General features: G+C 37.4%; 2 protein-coding genes across 4 annotated transcripts in view; both read right to left on the reverse strand.

Annotated features, from left to right (window-relative positions):
• Positions 1-4,994, reverse strand: part of commd10 (COMM domain containing 10) — a 63,847-nt gene extending 58,853 nt beyond the window's left edge. For both annotated transcript variants that reach the window (XM_059337208.1, XM_059337209.1), the window contains exons 1-4: positions 4,858-4,994; positions 3,340-3,430; positions 2,534-2,644; positions 1,684-1,839 (exon numbers count right to left, since the gene is read on the reverse strand). In XM_059337208.1, coding sequence (XP_059193191.1) covers positions 1,684-1,839; positions 2,534-2,644; positions 3,340-3,430; positions 4,858-4,886 — 387 coding nt within the window. In that variant the 5' untranslated portion in view covers positions 4,887-4,994. The remainder of the gene's footprint in view (positions 1-1,683; positions 1,840-2,533; positions 2,645-3,339; positions 3,431-4,857) is intronic.
• Positions 4,995-6,740: 1,746 nt separating this feature from the next.
• Positions 6,741-17,970, reverse strand: LOC131975022 (AP-3 complex subunit sigma-1). Of its 2 annotated transcripts, XM_059337550.1 has the most exons (7): positions 17,704-17,968; positions 14,249-14,340; positions 12,866-12,977; positions 12,685-12,756; positions 11,453-11,560; positions 9,993-10,034; positions 7,489-7,584 (listed from the first exon to the last, which is right to left on the reverse strand). In XM_059337550.1, the coding sequence occupies exons 1-6, from the start codon at positions 17,770-17,772 to the stop codon at positions 9,999-10,001; spliced, it is 489 nt and encodes a 162-aa protein (XP_059193533.1). In that variant the 5' UTR covers positions 17,773-17,968; the 3' UTR covers positions 7,489-7,584; positions 9,993-9,998. The 2 variants fall into 2 exon arrangements, with proteins under 2 accessions (XP_059193532.1, XP_059193533.1); XM_059337549.1 differs by lacking the exon at positions 9,993-10,034 and having other exon boundaries at positions 6,741-7,584; positions 17,704-17,970.
• Positions 17,971-21,856: the final 3,886 nt, after the last annotated feature.

Raw genomic sequence — 21,856 nt, forward strand, 5'->3', positions numbered from 1 at the left:
GCTCCGAATTCTCTGTAAACAGCACTAGAGGTGCAACAATACATCGATCTGTATCAATATAGATGGCTTTTCATTTAAATGTCTGGACCTCAGTAATACAATAGTCAAATCATGCTTAGTTGATATAAATCTAGCTGATTGTGGTCAATGGGCATATGATATTGTCTTGTATTGATCACAGCTCCCTAAATTGAATCAAATCAAAGTCACATTGTGGCAGACTTTTATGATATTGAAAAATATTGTATCCTTGTACAAAGAATCAATAAAATCTTGTATCATGTTGAAACTTGTGATTTACACTCCTGAACAGCAGTGTTGATTAAAACATCATCTGCACTAATCAATCAGACAACTGGCAGTGACCAACATAAAAACTAACTGGGACGTCCTGTCAAGTCCGGCCCAGGAGGGAAATTCAAATGAGCTGTGCACTTCAACAATGATCTATGGAGAGATGTTAGTCTCTGTACTAGTGACACATGCATCAAAGTCAGATGTTAGAGTTTTCCACCAGACCTTAAACGCAACGTGCATTTGAGGATCAGCGGCTGTGGAAAGACTCTCAAAACTCTACACACACAAATGTAACCCAATGAGTCTTGTGCCAGGTGATGATTGCACTGAAAATAAAAATAAAAACTGACACAGAAAGCATTTCAAATGCAAATGTTGTTAGATTAGTGAACTTGAAGTTGGAAATGTATGAGTAGAATGCTAACATCAATTCACCCTGGGTTGTTTTTATCTGTATATTATTTAGCATTTGTTTAAACTGGTTGGTATTTGTTCTTGGATTAGAAAATGTAAATCTTGTTTTTTTCATGGATCATTAAACATGTATTTGTCACCGGTATTGAGATGTTTTTCCTCAAACTCTCATTTGATTACCTGCATGTGTTTAACTGTGTCCTGAGTGGAACAATGGATGAGAACTCACAGAGCTATAAAATTGTGAAAGAGAGTGTAACATCTTACTCAAAGTCTCAGAAGTGACTAAAAACAAAACTCTGCTTTATGTTCAATAGCAAAACTGCATAAGAAAACATAGACATGCAAGTTTCAAAGTCAAAGCAGAAGCAGAGGTCGTGTCAAGGATCAATGGCTGTCACGGCCTTCTGCTGGCAGCAACAAATTCATGGGGGAAAAGAAGATGACTTGTGAGACCCAAAGCAGGTGAGATGTCTTCATGTATGACAGCAGCAACAACTCCAGTATAATGTGACTGATGCATACATGCTGCTTATTTACTCTGCGTTAGATCCTAATTCCCTAGACTTTGTAAGGAACGCTGTTTGAAGCGTCAGAGCTTAATCAAAATATACAGATGAGCAAGTTTTTAGAATGTATCTGACAACATGTGTGAGCTGGGATAACTTTCTGCAAATCCAAACAGCTGGAATGAATTCACACCAAAGCGGGTCAGTCTTAATATGGATAGTCGGATGTTGATTCTCAATTTAGTATCAAGAGACTATAATGTCTTACTAAACAGTGCGCAGTTCAAAGGGATGAAACTCTGTGAAAGTAGGCTATAATTACACAGCCTCTGGGAGAGGATTAATCTCACACTTTAGAAACATGGTCAGGTTTGGGTTCAAATGGTGTGATGGAAGGGGGTATGCAAAGTTCAGTTATTGCTGAAAACAGAACATAAGAAATAATCTTGTTCGTTAGATTTACCTTCTTTGGGGCAAAGGTACTGTGCTTTAGTTTCTCCACCAGCTCAGGTCCAGCCGTAGCCCAGGTTTGAGAGAACACCTCAGCCTTGTCTGGGTTTAGATGAATCGCCTCCAGCTGTTGCTGCAGAGAGGCCGGCTTTACGTTATGATACACTGCCTGCGGAGTAGAGAAGATACAGGTCAGAGCTCGATGATAAATTCTTCCATGTTTTACAGATGAATCAGATCACTCTTACCGTCCTACTCCAGTTTACCCCAAACACTAAAAATTGCTCAGACAATTTTCTATACAACAGTGACCCCAGCTGGAGAAATGGGCTCACAATGTGATGCTCACTAACAGGCACAAAGGCACAAACATGTCAGATTTATATAGAAATAAAAATGTAAAAATAAGGCAAAAGAGTAAAAAGGGGAGGTGGGGGGGGGGGTGACAATCATTATCATTATTATTATTATTATTATTATAACAGCTTGGCTTGCAGCCTCTCTGACAACATGCCGAACAGCATCAGAGAAACACAGTTTTTTTAATCTATTGGCTGCATAAAAATACATACTGCACTTTTAAATGTTTCTGTGTAATGTATGCAATCCCAGCAGATACATATACAGTGAACAGAAATGTCTGTCTGCACTGAAACAACACATTTAGGGAGTTTAGAGTGAACATATGTCTTTTTTCCAAATTCAAAACAATGTAAATCTTTTTTATTCCGCCCCTCCTTCACATCTGATACCTCATGTTGAACCCTTAAAAGTATCATAGAAAGACCTTCATTTCAATCACAAAAATCAGGTACAACTCTTATAATAATGTAACAAAAAAATATCAGATGTCCAACCCTCACCTGCTCTAGCATGAAGGCCGCAGTTTCCAGGACTAGACTGAGCGCCTGTTTATCTAATGACAGAGCAGCCTGCAGCTTTTCTTCCTCCTCTTCACTGAATGTCCGCTCTCCCTGTGGAGGAAACAGAATTTACTGTGTTGATGTGGAAAGTTTACTTTAAAAAGTTAAAGTAAAAAGTTAAGTTTAGTTAAAAAGCTACATTTTAAAAACAAAAATAAAAGCCTTGGTGTCAAAGGCCAGCATATATGCACCTATTCAAATTCAATTTAATTTGACATTTTGGACAACAACAATGAACAACAATAAGGTGGTTTACCTGGTGTGGAAAAAAAAACTTTTTCACAGCAGACATTTTGGCTTGTCAGAGCAGCAAAAGCACAGATTAAATGAATAACATTAACAATGGGTTTATTCTAATTAAGTGTAACAGGAAGTCATGTCAATGAGCAATCATGCAAAATAGTCAGTATTATTCTTACTGGTTACACCTGTGCCTTTCATGCCACGACATGTCGAAATATTATACATTAAGCAAAAGTTGTGTTACCTTTTCTTAGCATATCAAAACTAAACAGACACATTGTTCTTGGAATGAAAGACTGACACCTTGACAAGCAGTTAAGTTTCATGAAAAACCAGCATGAGCAACAGTGCCAGGCGTGTGTGTGCATTCATTAGAGCCGAGTGTGACTGATGCTCCAGTAAGTCATTATGCATGCACTGCTCTCTCTGGCACTACAGCTTTGCAGCAAAAGCCTCAAAAGCCTCTTGTCTTTGGCACAGATAACACTGTGCAGTCTCTGTACCTTCAGATGAAGCTTTTGTATGATGCGTGAGATCAGCCTGGAGAACTTGTTCACATCAATCGCGTTGATGAAAGTCACCGCTTCTTTTATGCTGTATGGAAAGAAGAGTAGTGTAATGACAGCGGTGCAGAAAGAACTCAGATCTTTTGGTTGAGAAACAGAATCAGAGTTAACTGCCCGAGTATGATGTCATACATGAAAGGTATGTCACGCAGACTGTCAAAGGATCCTCCATTCATGACAACAAGCGCACATAAACTATAAACATATAGCAGTGACACATTCAGTAAACAGTAGCCTCTTATATCCACTGCCATAGGGTGAATAAAAACATGAGTAAAAGTGTGTGAAGAGTGCATAGCAATCTGAAATGAGGCCATGTGTACATAAGTCTGAATATAAATACTATTACACACACAAAGACATCAAAGCTACTGCAGAGTAAATATGCTGTATGCACAATTATTTCACAAGATGTATATATATATGTGCAATAAAAGCTAAGGTTGTAATACTGCAAAGTTAAAAAACACACACACACACACACACACACACACACACACACACACACGGGAAAGTATTTGAAATGCTGCTCAAGTTAAATAGTAAGAATACAAAATGTGTGCATTTAAAATAAAGAGTTGTGAAGAATGGGAAATTTTAGGCTGAGTTTACTTTTGTATGTCAATATTTATTTATGTTTTTAATCTTCCTTTTTCTTGCAACAGCATACACTCTTGATTTTTTTGTCCTTATTTGTACCTTAATAATGACAGATAAAGGTACCCATTCAGAAGACTTTTAATCCCAGTCTGTGATACTTGTTTGTACATTTGAGACACTTTGAATCAGATTAACAAATACTACATTGTTACATTAGACTCTAATGGCCATGGTATGTGTTTTCATATGTTTATGTGTTTTACGTGTTTACTTCATTAGTAAAGAGGTTTGGTTGCCTAATACTGCTGCCTAGTTTGGAAGTAAAACAGTGCATCACGAATAAAACATATTTTAAACTAATTATAGGAATAAAATCTTGTTCTGCAAATGCCTTGTGAACTTGAAATTTACCCTTTTGAGATTGTGCTTAATTTGCATTTCCCTCTGAAATGTTGTGGTCTTACTAGAAGGTAATGCTCAAGTGGACTGCCTATATCTCAACGTTTGACTACAGTACTAAAGTATAGCTACTTTACTTCTGTCCAACAGTGCTTGCTACCAAAAAAGACAATTTCAGAAAATGTTACTTAGTATTAGAAGAAACTGGCGCATGAGACAGCTAGTGTAATATGTTTTCCTCCAAGAAGAGACAGCAAACCTAATACAGTCACAGCTAGTGATGACAGTGGTAACATAAATCATCCCTTAGTTACTGTAGCGTGTTTGCTAATGTCCATTTATCCAATTAATCACATAATTGATAAATTTGGGGAGCCTTCCTGTCTCGGTTTCAGGCAGATTAACGTTAGCGACTGGAATTATTTACTTCCTCTAGTAGAAACAAAAGCTGCCCACCTTTCTGTTTCCTTTATTAAAGAAGTCATTGTTGTCTGTTGCTTTCCACAAATGAAAAATTAAAAGTGTCAAAGAAGCAGCAGCATCCTCACACTGTTTTCATTCCTCCTTCCTGTTGTCACGAGACGACTCACGTAATAAAATAGTCAAAGCTGCGCGAGATTGCGCAGTAAAGTAAAAAACAGAGAGAAATGAAAACGATATACACACAAATAAAGACAGCTGTGTCCCTGAAACTTTCTACATAACAACTCTCAACAATAATGTTTCATGAAAGCAACTGTAACCTTTTAAAGATATTCATTGAAGCATAGTCTGCGTAAAAGCTGCGCAAAATAAAAGTGTCCGCTGCACGAGTCAGTACGGGACAAGTGATGGACAAACAGAGCCGGCAACAAATGCGCCACGGCAAAAGCACCGATATTGTAACAGCCATAATAGCCTATAAATTAGTTTTATTTGGTACACCATATGTTACTAATAGTCGAGGAAAAAATCATTTAGATCCTTCACTAAAGTAAGAGGAGAACAGTCAAAAAAGAAAACACAAAAAAAAACCAAGTAAAAGTCCCAAAGCATTTTATTGTTGAAGTTCATCAGTGTGGTAGATTCGTAGCTTGTCATTTATCTTCATATGTAGAAAGCATCTACAAAATCTAGGTGTCAAGTAAATGCAGAAGAGTAAAAAGTGTAAAATTCCCCTCTGAAATATAGTAGCCTGATAATAGAAGTACGAGTAGAATCAAATGTAAATACTAATGTACCTAGTTATATTTTACCACTGCTTACAGTGGAGGAAGAAGTATTCAGATCCCTTACTTAAGAAAAAGTATGAATACCATACTGCAGAAGTACTACACTAAAAGTAGTAAAGATGTTGTATATTCAAAACTTACTAAAGTAAAAGTACAAAAGTATCAGCATCAAAGTGTACTTAAAGTATCAAAAGTAAAAGTACTCTTCATGCAGAATAGCTCTACTAAGACAATTTATAACCCAAATATATTATTGTATTATTTCGTTGTTTTTTTTAATTAAGTAGTTCATTTTTACTTCTTAATATACTTCTGTGTGGTTTAATAGTAATTAAAATCATTCAAATAATTTTGAATTGATCATATTTTTTCTTGTAAAATCTGGACCTGGAAAGGGACTAAAGCTAGCAACTAAATGTAGTGGACTAAAAAGTACAATATTTGCCTCTAAAATGTAGTTCAAACTTACATATAATGAAATACTCAAGTAAAGCACAAGTACCTAAAACTGTAATCAAGTCCAGTATTTGAGTACTTAGTTACATTCCACCACTGACTGCTAGTAGTACCTCTCTGATAAGGCACCCTTATAAATGGCTTACATCATAATTGATGTTTTTATTACGGTTCAGAAGTTATTTATTAATGCCTCATTAATAAGAAGAAATTATGGATTGGCAGGTTATTAAAAATTCCCACTAGCAGGTGATGCTATCTGCAGTCATTAATAAAGACTTAATCAAGTCTGGAAGTGTTTATGAGGTGTTAATAAACAGATCCTCTGCAGCACTTTTCCAGGAGTAAGTGGTCTGAGCAGACAGACCTTTCACAACCCAAAAATTAACAACTTATAACTGAACTATAAATTACAGTAATTACATATTAACTTAATATAGTAATCAGCTAAATCTCATAAGCTCTTTATAAAGTGTTATAATTAACTAATATTATGTTTCATTACCTAACGTGAGGGCCACATGCAGCTTTAAATGAGATGTTAGAAGTGAAACATCATTGGGGCAATGTAATGACATGCTGTACCTTTGGAAAGTGTGTAAAGTGTACCATATTTAACACAAACCGACAATATAAGATAAAAGTAATAATGAGATGAGACAAACCCAAACGTTGAGTTTCGACAGTTTATTATGTTGAAAAAGAAGAGAAAAAAAAGTCATGCACAGATTAAAATTAAGATAATTATTTGATAATACATGATAAATCATTTAAAAATATTTTGCATACAAAAAAGAAAAGAGAAACTCATTTCAGCTTACATCAACATTTCTGTCATACAGCATTTATGTAATATAATTCATATTCTTTGCACTGATTTTACAAACGAGCTGTAATGTTTGACTTTCAACACTGTAAAAGACCTGTTCCGATTCGGTATTTGAAATACTTTCATGCTGTTTTTTTCTCTCCATTCGTTGATTAATCTAGTCTGGAATAACCAGACCATTAAGAGTGTCCCAAAACTTTCCCATGCTTTCTCTCTTAAGTAAACACTTGAGTCAGTGAAATAATTTCAGTTACTAAATGACACAGATCTGTACTGTAGCAGCTGAACGTCAAGGGCCAACCTCCATGGAGGCAGAAGGAATGTACCACAAATAAATAAATACTTCATTTTTCCTTCCAACAGAAAAAAAAACACTTAAAACATTCTTTTCTTCAATCGGAAAAACAAAGAGATAACACCAAAACAAGGAGTGTCAAACCACACAGTACCTTCAAGATGTATAGTTTCTGATAAAAGTTAGTAATTTGAGGTTTTGGTAAACAGATTGCATCACGGTAAACATTGGCTGACATCTGCAGGCTCAGGATCTCTCTGCCACTATTTGAAGGAGGGTAAATTTGGCACTTTTATGCTGATGTCACCAATGTTGATGTTTCTGGGCATTTCCGGGAGGTTCATGTTCTTTACAGCTGATACGGCACGAGCAGGCGCTCCTGCAATACCGGCCTACACACACACACACACACACACACACACACACACAAACACACAAAACACACACATGGAGGGTTGATAAGATACAAGTCAGCGAATCAAAAAAAACACGCTGTTCACGACAACACACTGAACGGTGAAGACTGGACACACACACATACACACTGTGCTAAACAGAGTACTAGACAGAAAACAGTCTGACAAAATGCAAAAGCACTGACAGCTACTGAGACAGACAACATGTGCAAATGTACATTCAGATGCCTTCATAGCTTCATATGCACATGCATTATTTGGTTCTTTAATGATTTACATCACAACCAGAGCCAATTATGAATCAACTGTGAGGACACACTGTACTAGACCATTCACTAATTTGGATGTACTGAGCAGTACTGGACATTCATCAAATGGACAAAAGGCAGCATTGCTTGGAAAAGTGAACCCACCGGACTCTTGAGGACCGATAAGGGTAAAAATGCAAGAAGAGAATTGGGTAAAGCAGAAAAATGGATTTGGATATGGAGACGGAAATGATGTTTGGATAGATAGGTATGTATAGAATGTGTGCGTCAAATTTTGAAAAACATGTCAACATCATTTTAGCCATAATAATACAGATACATCTATACTTCTAGTGGGTTGGAAAGACTACGCATGTGAACAGAGGGACGAGATATTGTGCCGTTGACACATCTACAGTGTTAGCTACTGATGATATGAGGAGGTTGTAAGCCTAGAAGTGCTCAACTACAGTGGGAAATCTATTCTCAGGGACAGAGGAGGCACTTCACTCTAACACAATGAATCTCAATGTGAAACTGTGTAAATGAAATTTAGCACTGTTAAGGTATTTTTTTAGGAAGAATAAAACACACCAGTGGAGAGTGGATGATTTGATGTTTTCATCTCAAGTGTGAGCAGACATTTGAGAATCACTGCGGTTAGAGATCCCCCAACTGAATCTTTAGCAGACAGACCCAAAAATGACCAAAAAGGCTTAAACCACAGAGAACTGTATCTACTTCTTTTTTTTTTGCTTCTGTTAGAAACACATTCAAACCGTCGTTAATCATTTAGTGATATGACACACGCAAAGTATGTCTGGAATGTAGATTTATCCACTTCACTTATTTTCACAAGGTTATTTCAATGGACCGTTTGTCTTATGGGGCATTCCTCCCTCTGCCAAGAATCAAGGAGACTTGTGTTGGAAGGAGAGATGACCGTGGCGTTAACCGAGAGGAATGCTGATCCAGCACATGGACCCAGTATTCAGAAATCAGACTCCAGATATTTTTTTTCCTCACAGTGGGTAGCCTGGAGACCCACTGTGCGAGTCCATAATAGTGGGTTGTTAATCAAACTGGGTGACTAATATGTTCAGAAATAGTAACACCAGCTGTGAAACACACGACAAAGGCACCGTTCTCTGGTCTATGCAAGTCAGAGAGTCGAACAGTACCCCATCTCGTGTCTATGAGGGACACTGGTGCAAAAAGACAGATAAAAAATATTTTTTTATTTGTTTAAGGCAAACTAAGAGCTGTTTGGAGGGTGGGTCATGAAAGGAACAGGTGATCATTTTGGGAAAGACGCTAATTTGCTTTTTTAGCCGAGAGTTAGACGAGAAACTTAATACCACTCGTGTCAATATGGTAAATATGTAGTTAGGTGCTGGTAGGCGGGTTTTGTTACAGACCCAGGCTAGCTGTTTCCACTCTTTCATTTAAGCTAACAGCTTCTAGAGCTACATACATTCTAAAGCTAGCTACATATTTACCATACAGATATAAGAGTGGTATCAATGTTCTTATTTTTCTCGATGCAAGAAAGCAAATGAGTGTATTTCCCAAAATATTGTACTATTCCTTTGATACACTGCACCATCTAAGGCCAGAGAAGTTCTTATTAAATAATGAATATATTTTCTAAAAATGGATGAAAGAAGACAACAAAAAAGCTAGTTTAAAAACAAGGATTCAAAGCAAAGTGTTGTGTATCCTCTCTAGCCTGTTAGATTCATATAACTTTAAACTACAGTGGGTGGACAATATAAAAGGCACACCTGACATTATGTATAACGCACCGCCACAAAGTACAAAGTAGCTTCAAAAATAACCAGAGTAGAACAACCACCTCTCTGACACAGTCCCCAACAGCAGTTCAACATTACAGATACTACAAATATAATATTTATTTATCTAGTATAGATTGGATTACACGGTCAGCTGTTCCCATTATTTAGTCCACCCCCTGTACATTCACCAGTGGCAGCATTTTTGGGTCTGCCATGAAAGATTGCTACTGTATGTTAGTGACATCAGTTTGCTATTACATGGAGGGCCGTATGGTGAGACTCGGGGGGAGAATTAAACTTCAGTTAAGGTTACAGTACTTGGTTGTAAATTTAGCAGTACCTGTGTCTACCTGTCCTGCCTGGTAGACTGAAAGATAAACGTCTGTAAAGAGAGAGAAGAATGGAAAGAACTAGACAGGGTCAGGAAAAAGAGGAATGAGGAATGTTAAAGCAGATTAAAGTAATTACAGTTTATCTCCACAGAAAAAAGTGAAAGGACCTATCGTAGACCACATCTTTACAGCCAAAAAATGAGTCGTATAAATATCGCCCACAATTGGTTTTATAGCTAAAAATAAGGATATTATTCCAGGGAATTTGATGAAAAAATGCTAATGCCACTTAATCGGTCTTTGCCAGTCTGGAGAGGAGAACAGCTCATTCCTTGTTCCCCAGACACAGCCCTATAAATGGACAATGTCATTTTGAATTAGCATCAGTGTGAAAAACACACACTGCGGTCTAGGGTAGGTCCAAGAGGGAAGGACAGAGCAGCTCTGATGATTGTAGAACAGTAAAAGACTCTTGCTTACAGGACAGTTCGATCAAAAAGAAGATTCTGTGTCATTAAAAGCACACAATGCAGGTCAGATTATTAGAGAAAGTGTACTTTGTTAACACTTAGAAAGTTAGAGCACACAACTTTTGTCAGCCATCTAAAAACCTGATACTGTAATCCTTCACTTGGATGTGTAAGCAACAAAACACAACAAATTTGTGCAACTTTGAGTCAGCGTTTCTTAAAGTAAAGCAAAAGTTTTTTAAAAAGTACTCCCCAAAAACATTGCCTCATTAATAAGACGTCATTGCAGTGCATTGTAAGCAATAAAAAAAAAAAGGCCAAATCATTAGTGCAGTTAATTTTCAGGAGTATCAGAGGCTAAAATTCACACTAAGCAAAACAGAAATGACTTCATGAAATTGTCTCTGGCTGTCTGTCTGATTAAAACCTTCCAATAAGTAAATGAATGCTTATCTGCCAGCAGAAGCTGAATGGAAAGCAAAGCAATGTCCTTGCATAGAGCGAATATCTAAGCAAGGACACTGGCTTATAGATGTAACAAAACACATTGGGGGAAAAGCATTTACTCCAACAATAAATAAAACTCCTCTAGAATAATAAGAATATAAAACACAGCCTGTCTACATGACAATAATAATACAAGATGGTGACTGAGAGATTCAATGGTCACAGATTGTGTGGATGCACTGGACAATGGGACAGTTAAGTCTCCATAATAATGTGATGAGTGTGATGTTGTATTTCATACTGAGGGATACAGGAGAGGAAATGTCGAGTCTTGACCTGTGTAGAGCGCAGTGCAGCAGCGAGAGGAAGAGGCCGGGAAATAAAAGAGCACAAACACTCAAGAGTAGGTAGGGAGCATCCACAGGGTCACTGGAGAGGAGCATGCAGGGTGCAGCATACACACATGCCTGCATACTGGATACGATATCGCGGAGAGAACACGAGGGAGGATCAAGTCATACATACAGTGGACGGGGCAGGGGCAGGCTTACCTCAGACTTCTCCATCTTGTTCTGGGCATCCACCTGTGTGATGATTTCGTTCATGTTGGTCTCCAGGACCATTCCGCCCATCACCATCTCCGCCAGAATGTTGTGGACCTGAGAAAATTAAGATGTGAATTATGTCTTGATATCATTGGACTATTTTTCAGTCACAGGGATTTACATGTGCTTGAAATCTCCCTATTTAGTATGTATAAACAGCAAACAAAAAAACCCAAAAGATATTCAGGTCACAGAAGACAAAGAAGAGCAGCAAATCCTTAATCGTATGCTTAAAAGTGTACTAAAACCAAGAATCAATCAAAACAAAATAGTTTCTGATTAACTTATAATACTTGTAATTAACCAATTCATAGGCTAATAGTTTCAGCTCATACTTTCAGCATGTATTTAAGTTGTTTTGGAGAAGTATCTTGTAACAGTGCACATGTATAGTCATCTGACAAACCAATGATGACTGGGCAAATTGCTTAACTACAAAATCTAGGAAGTCAATAAAAATCTGTTAATGTCACAACAGTTAATCTCAAGACACAAATAATCACATTAACTTTGACTCTATAATATGATGCAATAACTTTTTACAACTAATTTATACTATCTAGGAGAGGGGTTGGCAAACCTTAACTAACAAAAGAGCCATTGTTGTAAAAAAAAAAAAAAAAAGAGAATGGAGACACAGACCTTTCTTTGAGCCTTACAGTGGGGATAAAACAGCCTACTAAATCAAAATTAGCCTACCGATATTACTAATAGGTCAGAATGAGCATTTATTAATATGATTTTGAGGACCTAAGTGCAAATGAGAGGCTCGACACCAAAGGAACTTCTCAGTAGATTTGGAATCGAAAGCTAGCCTTGCTAGAAAAACTCAAAACTAGACTTAAAGCAAATTTTAGTGTTTAAGGCACCAGGCCATAGACTTATGTAATGTTCAGCTATGAGCACATGATGATGCTATGATGCACATTTTAATTGACTTAAATTTTAAAACTTTTTTTTATTGCTTTATATAATCTATAATACAAATTGCTTTTGGCCTACACCAATGACAAATTAAAATTAAAATAAATTAATAATGGTTTCATTTCGTATACGTTTTTTTTGTCGCAGCCACAGGGAGCCACTGCAGATTGCCTGAAAAGCCATCTGAACCAGGATAAAACATTCAGGGTATTTTATACGTAACAAAAAGTATGAAGTATAAAAGCATCTCCTACCTTGTCTACATGGAAAATTAAGTCAAGCTCACAGACATTCTCAAAGCATTTGTCCAGCGTTTCCACAAATACCTGAAAATGGAAACAATTTAGTACAAAAAAAACAGATTTGCTATTAATGGTAATACAAAAACAAGTCAAGAAAGTGTCACAGATAGACTCTGATTTCCCAGACGTTTACCTGGATTAAGTCTAAAATTCCTAGTTCACTCTCTGAAGAGTCCACACAAAACACAAAGTACAGCGTGGCGTAGTGTCTGTAGATGAGCTTGTAGTCTGATCCTCCAATCAACCTGAAACACACGGGGACAAGGAGACATGACACCAGTACCTGACATAAACAACCATCACCACGTCAATCACTGACTGCAGCACATTTACATAAGATCTGTCTGTGTCACAACATGTTTACAGCATGTTATGACACAGACAGAACAAGAAAATCAGGAGAGAAACAACATGATGTTTTTAGTCATGAGTCAACAGGTGTAGAGATAGAGTACAATAACATGACAAGATATGAAAGTTAATGCTTATCAGGTCTGATACTGGGTTTGACCTCAGTAACTGTGTTACAAAGGAACCTTTCAATCTGGATTGCATTCTCCAACGGTTTTGTGTGTACTTCACTAATGGGTACAACCATTTTTTAAATTAGTCCAGTATGAGTGAGACCATTGAAAGTACTTGTTTTTATCAATGAGAGGCTCAGATTGTTATTATAAGTGTCTGGCCACCTTGTGGAAAGATGGAAATGTATCATTTGTCTGTATTCAAGGACTAAAAATATTTGACATACAAACAAATAGGTATTGAAATATGTATTGGAGGTTGTGAGATATAAAATATCAGTAAAATACAACCATAAAATCTGATCAAAAAGTAGACACTTGTGAATTCTGCTCCCAATTAAATTAGATTTTAAGGCAAATTTTAGAATGTCAAAAACTGATTTTAAGAGGATTTAAGACACTGCGGGGACCCCGATATACTTGGCTAAAGTTATTGTTTCCATCTGCCATGAGTACACACAAAAGCTCGGCAGAATAACAGCAAAAGCAATCATTCAATATGCCAGTAGTATATACCTATGGGTGCAACAAATCAACTGAATCATGACTGATTTCGAGGCTGCAGCACTCTCTTAGGAAGTTCCCCTTTAACACACAAAAATGAGTTGAGCCACAGGAAACGTTGTAACCCCTCTAATCCTGTGAAATCACTCAAAGAGAAATGGGAATAAGGTGATTTTTGGTTGCTGTGATCCTATTCAGAGGCTGTCTAACTCAATAATACAGTATTTTGTTATTAAGGGGATAGAGCAGGTGGAAGAGTAAGCGCGAGTGGTAAAACACCTACTTAGTTCCTCATTCATGAATGATAGATGAACTCCAAACAAACACGGTTACTATTGATTGTCAGCCATTAAGCTTTCATATATTGTTTGAAATGAATTCCTGTGATGCTGCATCATAGTAAATTATGTACTTGAGTGTTTACTTCTGCTCGCATTTAGACACAGCTGCTTGTTTCTGCACCAGCAGGCCAAGCTCACACAACTTACATTCCACCTTCTAGGAAATTACAGACGTTCTCATCTCTTTTCGAGACCAAGTGGAAGGTTTCCCTGATGATCTGTTGCTCTGTGTCTTCAGTCTGCAGGAATAATAAGAAAACAGAGATTGTCAAACAAGAAGAAGATGGTAAATAATGTGTTGTTTGTGCACCTAATTGCTTCCACTGAGCCATTTCATTACTTCCAGCGAGAAGACTGGGCTGGTGGGCAAATACATGGTTCCCCTTACCTTTCTTTTTCTTGAATATGTATCAGTTCTGTGTGAATAAACATGATTTATACTCACCACTCCTTTTGTCATATCTAAACATACGCGAGTGCCCACAGGCTACACAGAAATTATGTCACTGTACAAGCTGAACCAAAGCAGGCTCATGCTGTTGTTTGCTAATGGAAGAGATTCTGTTTAAATCCACAGATATCCTTGAGCATGTTTGCAAGCACTAAAAAGGCTTAAATAGTGGACAGACAGTTAAAGATTTCCTGAACTAATAGGGGTCAAAGTCTCAGGGCACAAAAAAACAGATTTCTAAATGTCAGCCTTCTACATTAGGTTGTTCTGAAGAATAAACACATGGTATTTTAGTTGATAAAACATAAAAATTGAAGCCCAAGGGCCACAAGATGCAACAACATGTGGTCTGAGGTCTTTAATCCTTAACATTCTCAATCAAAAGTCAACCAGGGTTAAAAACTTGTTGTGTGCAGCTCTCACACTGACACAGCCTCACCAAAGGGTGCTAATGTCCTCTCAGGGTGCATAACAGGTCAGTGAGCACAAGGAGAGGCTGTCCAGCACACAGCTGGCTGGAAGGCTGCATCAGTCATGTGACTTGCAGCATGACTTGTAGCAGGGTTACAGTACGCACAGTTTAATGATACAGCTGTCAGACTGAAAGATTGCAGAATCTTTTCGATTCTGGTGAAGAAAAAACGATGTATAAATTCATACAAAAATAGCATCTGTATCTATGGAGACCCTGCTCTCTGCCTGCATTTTCCCATTTTTTTCCTGTTGCTGTGTTTGGGACGTTTCTGGGCGTCAGCCTTTGGGCAAAGGGTGTGAAGCCCCCAGCCACAGTGTGCAGGTTGTGAGGGCTGGACTCTATAGAAATGTAGCGACCAAGTGCCAGACTGTAAGCATGCATCCAAGAGGAAGTTATGAAGACAACAGATACAGCACCAAAAAATGCAAACATAGCGAGGACAAGAGGGCAAAGCTCATTCAAAAATTAGAGCAAATCTGGGCCTGGCTTTCACCTGCTAGTGAGCACTAAAGGAGAGGATGAGGAAGTTCAAGTTCATCGAGTCATTGTGCCTTTAAGATATTTCTGGTGTTGAAGGTTTTAATAATTTCCCGTTCCTGTGCCTCTTTACCATATTTGGCCTTCTGAACCTGCAGCTTTCCTCTGAGTTTTGGCAAAGTATGAACTGCAGTAACACCAGTCTTCTCTGACTTCACTGTGATATTATGTGTGAAATTCAAGGCCATGCAGGTGGCCGGGTGTTTATGAGACATACTGTACTTATAACTGCAATATCCTCAGTGCAAATCTGACCAGGGGCTTTTGTTACATGTCATGTTCAATCTATATGCTATACAGGTTTGGGATTGCAGCTTACACTGTCACTTTCTCTGTATATTTGAATTTCTTTATGAAGTGAAGCACTGTAGGTGACACAGCATTACAAGTTCACCTTAAATTAACTGATGGCTAAAAACAGTTTTCACAGCGTGCAGTACGTGTGAAACATATCCTGTATATCCTGCGAGCCAGTAATCCAACACCTCAGCATTTAATATAACAGATGGTGTCTACTGGCTTCTTATAATCCATTTCATTTCAATGTATCCTCCTGAAGCACAAACATGTGCATCTCAAAGGACATACTAAGTGAAGCAACATGGCTGTGCCTTGTGTTTTTAAGTGCAGGGAGCAGGCCTGCACTTTTCATCAATTGTTTCATCTTGAAAATGTCAAAAAATGTTAAAAATTCCTATCCCTGTTTCCCCGAGGCAGTGACATTTTTTGAATGTCTTGATGTGAATGAACCTGATGTCTAACTTCTAAATCTGAAACCAATTTTCAATGATCGTTTCTGGGTGCTTCATCAAGCAAAAATGCCAAACACTCACTGGTTCCAGCTTCCCATATGTTAAGATTTGCTGCTCGTCCTTGTCTTACAAGTGAATATTTTTGTGTTTTGTTATGCTGGTTAACATCTTATATGCCAACTGATTGAGAAAATAATGAATAAAAAAATGTAAATATTATAATTCTTAGTTGCGTAACTAACAAAATTAGATATTCATCTTATACATCCAGTGGTCAAAGAAGCATTTACATATTGCATACGGGTGCAAAAACACTATTACTAGTATCATGCAAATAAGATAATGCATCAAAATATACTTAAAATATCAAAGGTATGTATGGAGAATGTCCCATTCCTGATTCATGTATTATAAATGTTGCATTCATAAGTCTTACCATAACTTACTTAAATACATCGTAATTTATTTTCTGATTATATTTTGTATGACATATATGAATGAATGACATATATTAATCTTAATCTGAAATGCAACTAGCAATTTAAGCACTCGAATAAATGTAGTGGAGTAAAAGGTACAATATTTGCCTCTGAATTGTAGTGGGGTTGGTGTAGCAGAAGATGGAAATCCTCAAGTCACTTTTTTATTTTTTTTACTAGAAAATTTATCAAATAAAATGATCACCTGATAATTAATATAACTGATAATTAATGAAGTTACATGGTGTCAGTCACCTTGCTGTTGTACAGTGGTAGGGATATTAAAGAAGGGGCATGCAGCCAACCTTGAGATATAAATCCAATTATGAGAACAAGCTAACCCAGCTTGCCCAACAAAGGATATTACATAACGTGTTGGTTGCCACCTGCATGGAGTTTACTCTTCCCTGACAGAGCAGGTTGCATCAGATATATGGCAATAAAGCTAATTGAACCAGTTGAGAGTGAGCACGAGACACTCACAAGGGCGTTATTAAAGTCATGTGACACAAACAGAGTGAACTCACTCCGCTGTGTTCATCACCAACATGAGGAGAAGTGGCCACAGTCCTGTTCATACAGGCTCGGCAGGAATGTGATAGCCTCGCTTCGGGTTGCACACGTTTAATAATTCATATTTTAAAAAGGACAGCTCACACTGACATCTTATACACCAGGGTCGGTGTGAAACAATACCCATCACGAGCCGGTTGTAAAGTACACACACCTGGCCATTCAAACAGTTTGCAACATGAATGCATTTTAAAGACATAGCTACATCTGTATATGTCAAGAAAACACTAAGGGAAGTATCTTAACAGCCACAGCTTCGTATTTTTAATGTAGTTTTTCGTATATCACAACCTTTACGAACAGTAATATATGTAAATTGATAACATGTTACTCACATAGTGCTCGTAGAATTTAGAAAGCCTTGGTTTCCCATGGTTGTTGAATATTAAAATGGCTTTAATCATGATTGTAGCTGAGTAGAGGGAGGCGGGGGAACACAAAGGGGTCAGTCTGGGAAAGACTGCTATCTGTCAGCTCCCGTGAACCCAGGTCCGAGTGGGATTCAGGGCTAAATCCCGTCTCGATTTAAGGTTAATACAGGATAGCTTCGAGCTACACGCTGCTACTCCTCCATCGTCTCTTTACGGAAATATTCCACGTCAAAGGACCAGTCATGCTCTCCTCCTCCTCCTGCTACAGCAGCCGAGGTGGTTCAAACCTCAGCGCCCAGCGCTGCCAAACGCTCAGAGGAAAAGTGATTGTTTATGTCAAGAATGAAACGCGAGAAACATTAAATATGCCCGTGTTTAAATGTTTTATGCCATAAAAGAGAGTGGTTGAGATTTAATCTCACTTCTTACTGTCGATACCTGTGGGAAATATAAGGATGTGAGAGAGGTTTACTGTGAAAAATTAAATAATAGCTATATATCCTCACTTTATCCATCTCCCTGAGTCCCAGAAAGTGTCTATGACTGGAGAAAAATCAGTGGTGGAGGAAGTATTCAGATCTCTTATCTAAGTAAAAGTATTAATACCACACTGCAGAATCAAATCAAATCAAATCAAATCAATCAAAATTACTTTATTTATCCCTATAATTAAAGTGACTATATTATATTATTATTATTATTATTATTATTATTATTATTATTATTGATGCAAGTATATATGCAGCTGTTACTGTTGTCCAGGTAGGGCTAATTTAAACTACTTAATATACAGTCATGTGTTATAATGATCATATTTGTTGATGTTAAATCTTGACCTGAAAAGTAACTAGTAACTTAATCTGGCAGCTAAATGTAGTGGAGTAAAAAGTAGAACACTTGCCCCTAAAAGGTGTGTGACCTTCAATGGACCAGAAAACAGCTGTGCCAACCATCCCTGATCTCCCCGAACTGTTTTTGTGGATTGCATTAAATCTTTAAAACAGTATGTGTTTAAAGTTTAAAAATGTGAATCATTTGTTTTTTTAAATTTGTCCCTTTGTCCTTTCCATGGTACACCATTTATTTTAGCTACTTGTTTAAGTGCAATTTTTGTTCGGGCCATACAGTGGTTAGCATTAGCGCCTGTCAGGATGTATAGGTTGAAACCCAATTTTGTATGTTTGCTCTTCTTGTGTCAGGGTTGGTTTCTCCAGGACATGTTTGTAATGGCTTAATTGTTGACTGTAAGGTGTGATTGGGAGCCTGAATGCTTTTCTGAACGGGATAAGATGTTACAGATAATGGATGGAATGTTGACTTATTTTAGTTACTCATCTTAAATTACCGGTAGTAACTTATCGTAAAGCAACTTCTAGTAACTATTTAAGTATAACTTACCATTAAATCAACTTTTGAAGTATTTCAATTACACAGCAGTTTTTTACACTATGAATGGATCTGCTTCCCAAAAAACTGAACTTTTTCAAGTCAAATGTTTTTTTATACAATTTGATGGAACACAATGAGCACTGTATGTATGAAAGATGCTATCTAAAATACCATAATTACAAGTGAAGCGTGTGTGTGTTTTGTCTCAGAGATGCAGGTTTAGAGACACATAAACATTTTCACATAAATTGTTATGGTTAAGAATACTTTTTGTTATTCTTTTTTATGGATATATTACTTCTCCAAAGGACAATTTTAGCCATTAAATCACTGTTCTGAATTTTGAAAAGTTATCTAGTTTGCTAAAAAAATGTCTGAGTCCAATATGGGGGGATTCCAGCAATTAAAAAACAAGTTGAAATTGTTTCCTTTTCCTTATAGCAGACATTAAATGTGAAATTGTCCAGTCAGTTTGAGACTGAATGATTTACATTTATTGCATAAAATGGCTCATAGTCGATGGAAAGGATTCAAGTAATCTTTAAACCTTTTATTGCTTAAATGTCATGGGCAGTCTGTGGCCTAGAGGTAAGAGAATCAGGCTTGTAACCCGAGGGCTGCTGGTTTGAATCAAATCCCAGGACTGAAAGGTCAAGGACTAAGGTGCCCTTGAGCAAGGCACCTAACCCCCCCACTGCTCCTAGCTTGGTGTGTTTAGAGGTTGCCTGTTGTGGGACTATATATCTTAATTTTATTTTAGTCTTCATTTTACATTAAGCCATTTAATATGTAAAACTGCAAATCAATACCACTGGTATTAAATGTCTAAAGTCGGTCTGTTTTAGCCACAAGGTGGAGCAACTGTACATGTGGTATTGATGATGTGGCAGCTCAGAGGAAAAACTTGCCAAAAACTCTGATTCAAAGAACAGACTCCACTTTTAGTACTCTCTGCAGACACAAACGCCTGAATATCTTTGTCAGCCAGAGAGGATTTTCCCTTGTCACACTGAAACATGTTCACTTCTCCTGGTGGAATATCCAAGCTCAACTATGGCTTGGAGTGATCCATTTCTGGAATATGTGAAAAGAGTGTTGTTCCTACTTAATCAGTGTGCTTTTGAATTCTTCAATATTTTTGGCAAAGTGTCCTTGAGCAGGACATTGTTGCAAGAAGGACACTGACTTCTGCAGTTGTGTTTGCTGTGCTGTAATTCTGAGCAGTGGCGGCTCAACAGCATGCAAAAACAAGCACTTTTTGTACATTTTGTCGGCACCATGTGACCCAGTAACCCAAAATATGGTATAAATGTTATTTTTTGTTTGAGTCTTCTTCTTTTCTTATAAAGGTGGAATGGGTGGAGCACTTTAAAATGCAATTGACCTGTATAAACAATGTGTCATATTCGCAAGAATGATTTATGGTTTAGTGCAGGGTGGAAAGAATTGAATTGGCTGACATACAACACCTAACAACATGTTGTTACCAGGATGTTGGATGTGATATAAAAAAACAGGAGCATCTCTCCTTGTGGCTGACACTGATTTCTTAACAAATCTCTATCACTGTTATATTTTTACTAAAAGATGAGATGTATGCATACAGATGTGCACATGCACAGGCAGCTGGAAAGTTGACACATTTACTTTAATTTATCTCCTGTTGTTTACTGATCTGAGGCTGAAACTTTACATTTAGAAACAGTGCACTGGTAGAGTTATAACCACACATGATGCAGCAGGACTTTTATTATGACTGTTTTGTGGGCTATCCCTTCTAAATTGTATTTTCTAATATGTGACTTTTCATTTAAAACCGGATATTTTACCATTTAAATAAAGGCTTTTGCACTCACACCCACCAAACTATGCATACCTTCATGGGATGATCCATCATCTGATTATCTCAACTTGTTTGACTAAATTCCTCAGTGAAAAGAGACAGTGCCCCGAGGTAAACATGCATTTGCAGGGTTAATGAATCCCTTTCCCTTTCTCCCAGTAGATATTTTAATAATAGTCATTACTTTTTCATAATTATGTTATAACAAGGAGTTCAGTTGACTACTTAGTAAGTCTATTCTCCCATGCAATGCAAGAATAGTGGCATAATCTCTTGATTCAATGCAACCAAAACAAGGTGATTAAAGGCCTAAAAATAAACCATATTCATGGAGACAGGCTACATGCCAGAAAACAAGTTCTTGTGTTTTCCCAAAACATTTCTAGATACCATTCAACCTTATTTTCCCCAGGTTTTTCTTTACTACCCCCACTTGTTTGTGAGCTTCTCTTCATCTTATCTGCACACACCTTCAGGGACAATGTGTTGATGATTAAGTTTCTGAGGAGAGGGTCCACAAAAACAGGCTGGATTTCTATTGTTGGAGAAATGCCTCAGTGAGAAAGAGAGAGGGAAAGGGGGAGGTTGTGTTTGTGACAACGTGGTGGAATTGGACTCAAAGAGGATTAGTCCAACTTTCTTAATGTGTGAGATGGATGCATATTTTTGATGAAAACATGCAAAATTCAAAAATAGAAGTTAAATTATTTCTATACAGTAAATGTGACGATGATGTAGCCACATATTTTTGCTTTATTTCATTATGTGCTCATGGGGAAATTTATTTAAATTAGACTATGTACTGTGGGCGTTCACCTTCTCCCATAATGGTACAGTCCAACACCAGCTCGCCCCCAAATTGCGGCGCTAGCCTATAAAAAGTAA

The sequence above is a fragment of the Centropristis striata genome, chromosome 7, assembly GCF_030273125.1.
Source record: "Centropristis striata isolate RG_2023a ecotype Rhode Island chromosome 7, C.striata_1.0, whole genome shotgun sequence".
Classification (NCBI taxonomy): Eukaryota; Metazoa; Chordata; class Actinopteri; order Perciformes; family Serranidae; genus Centropristis; species Centropristis striata.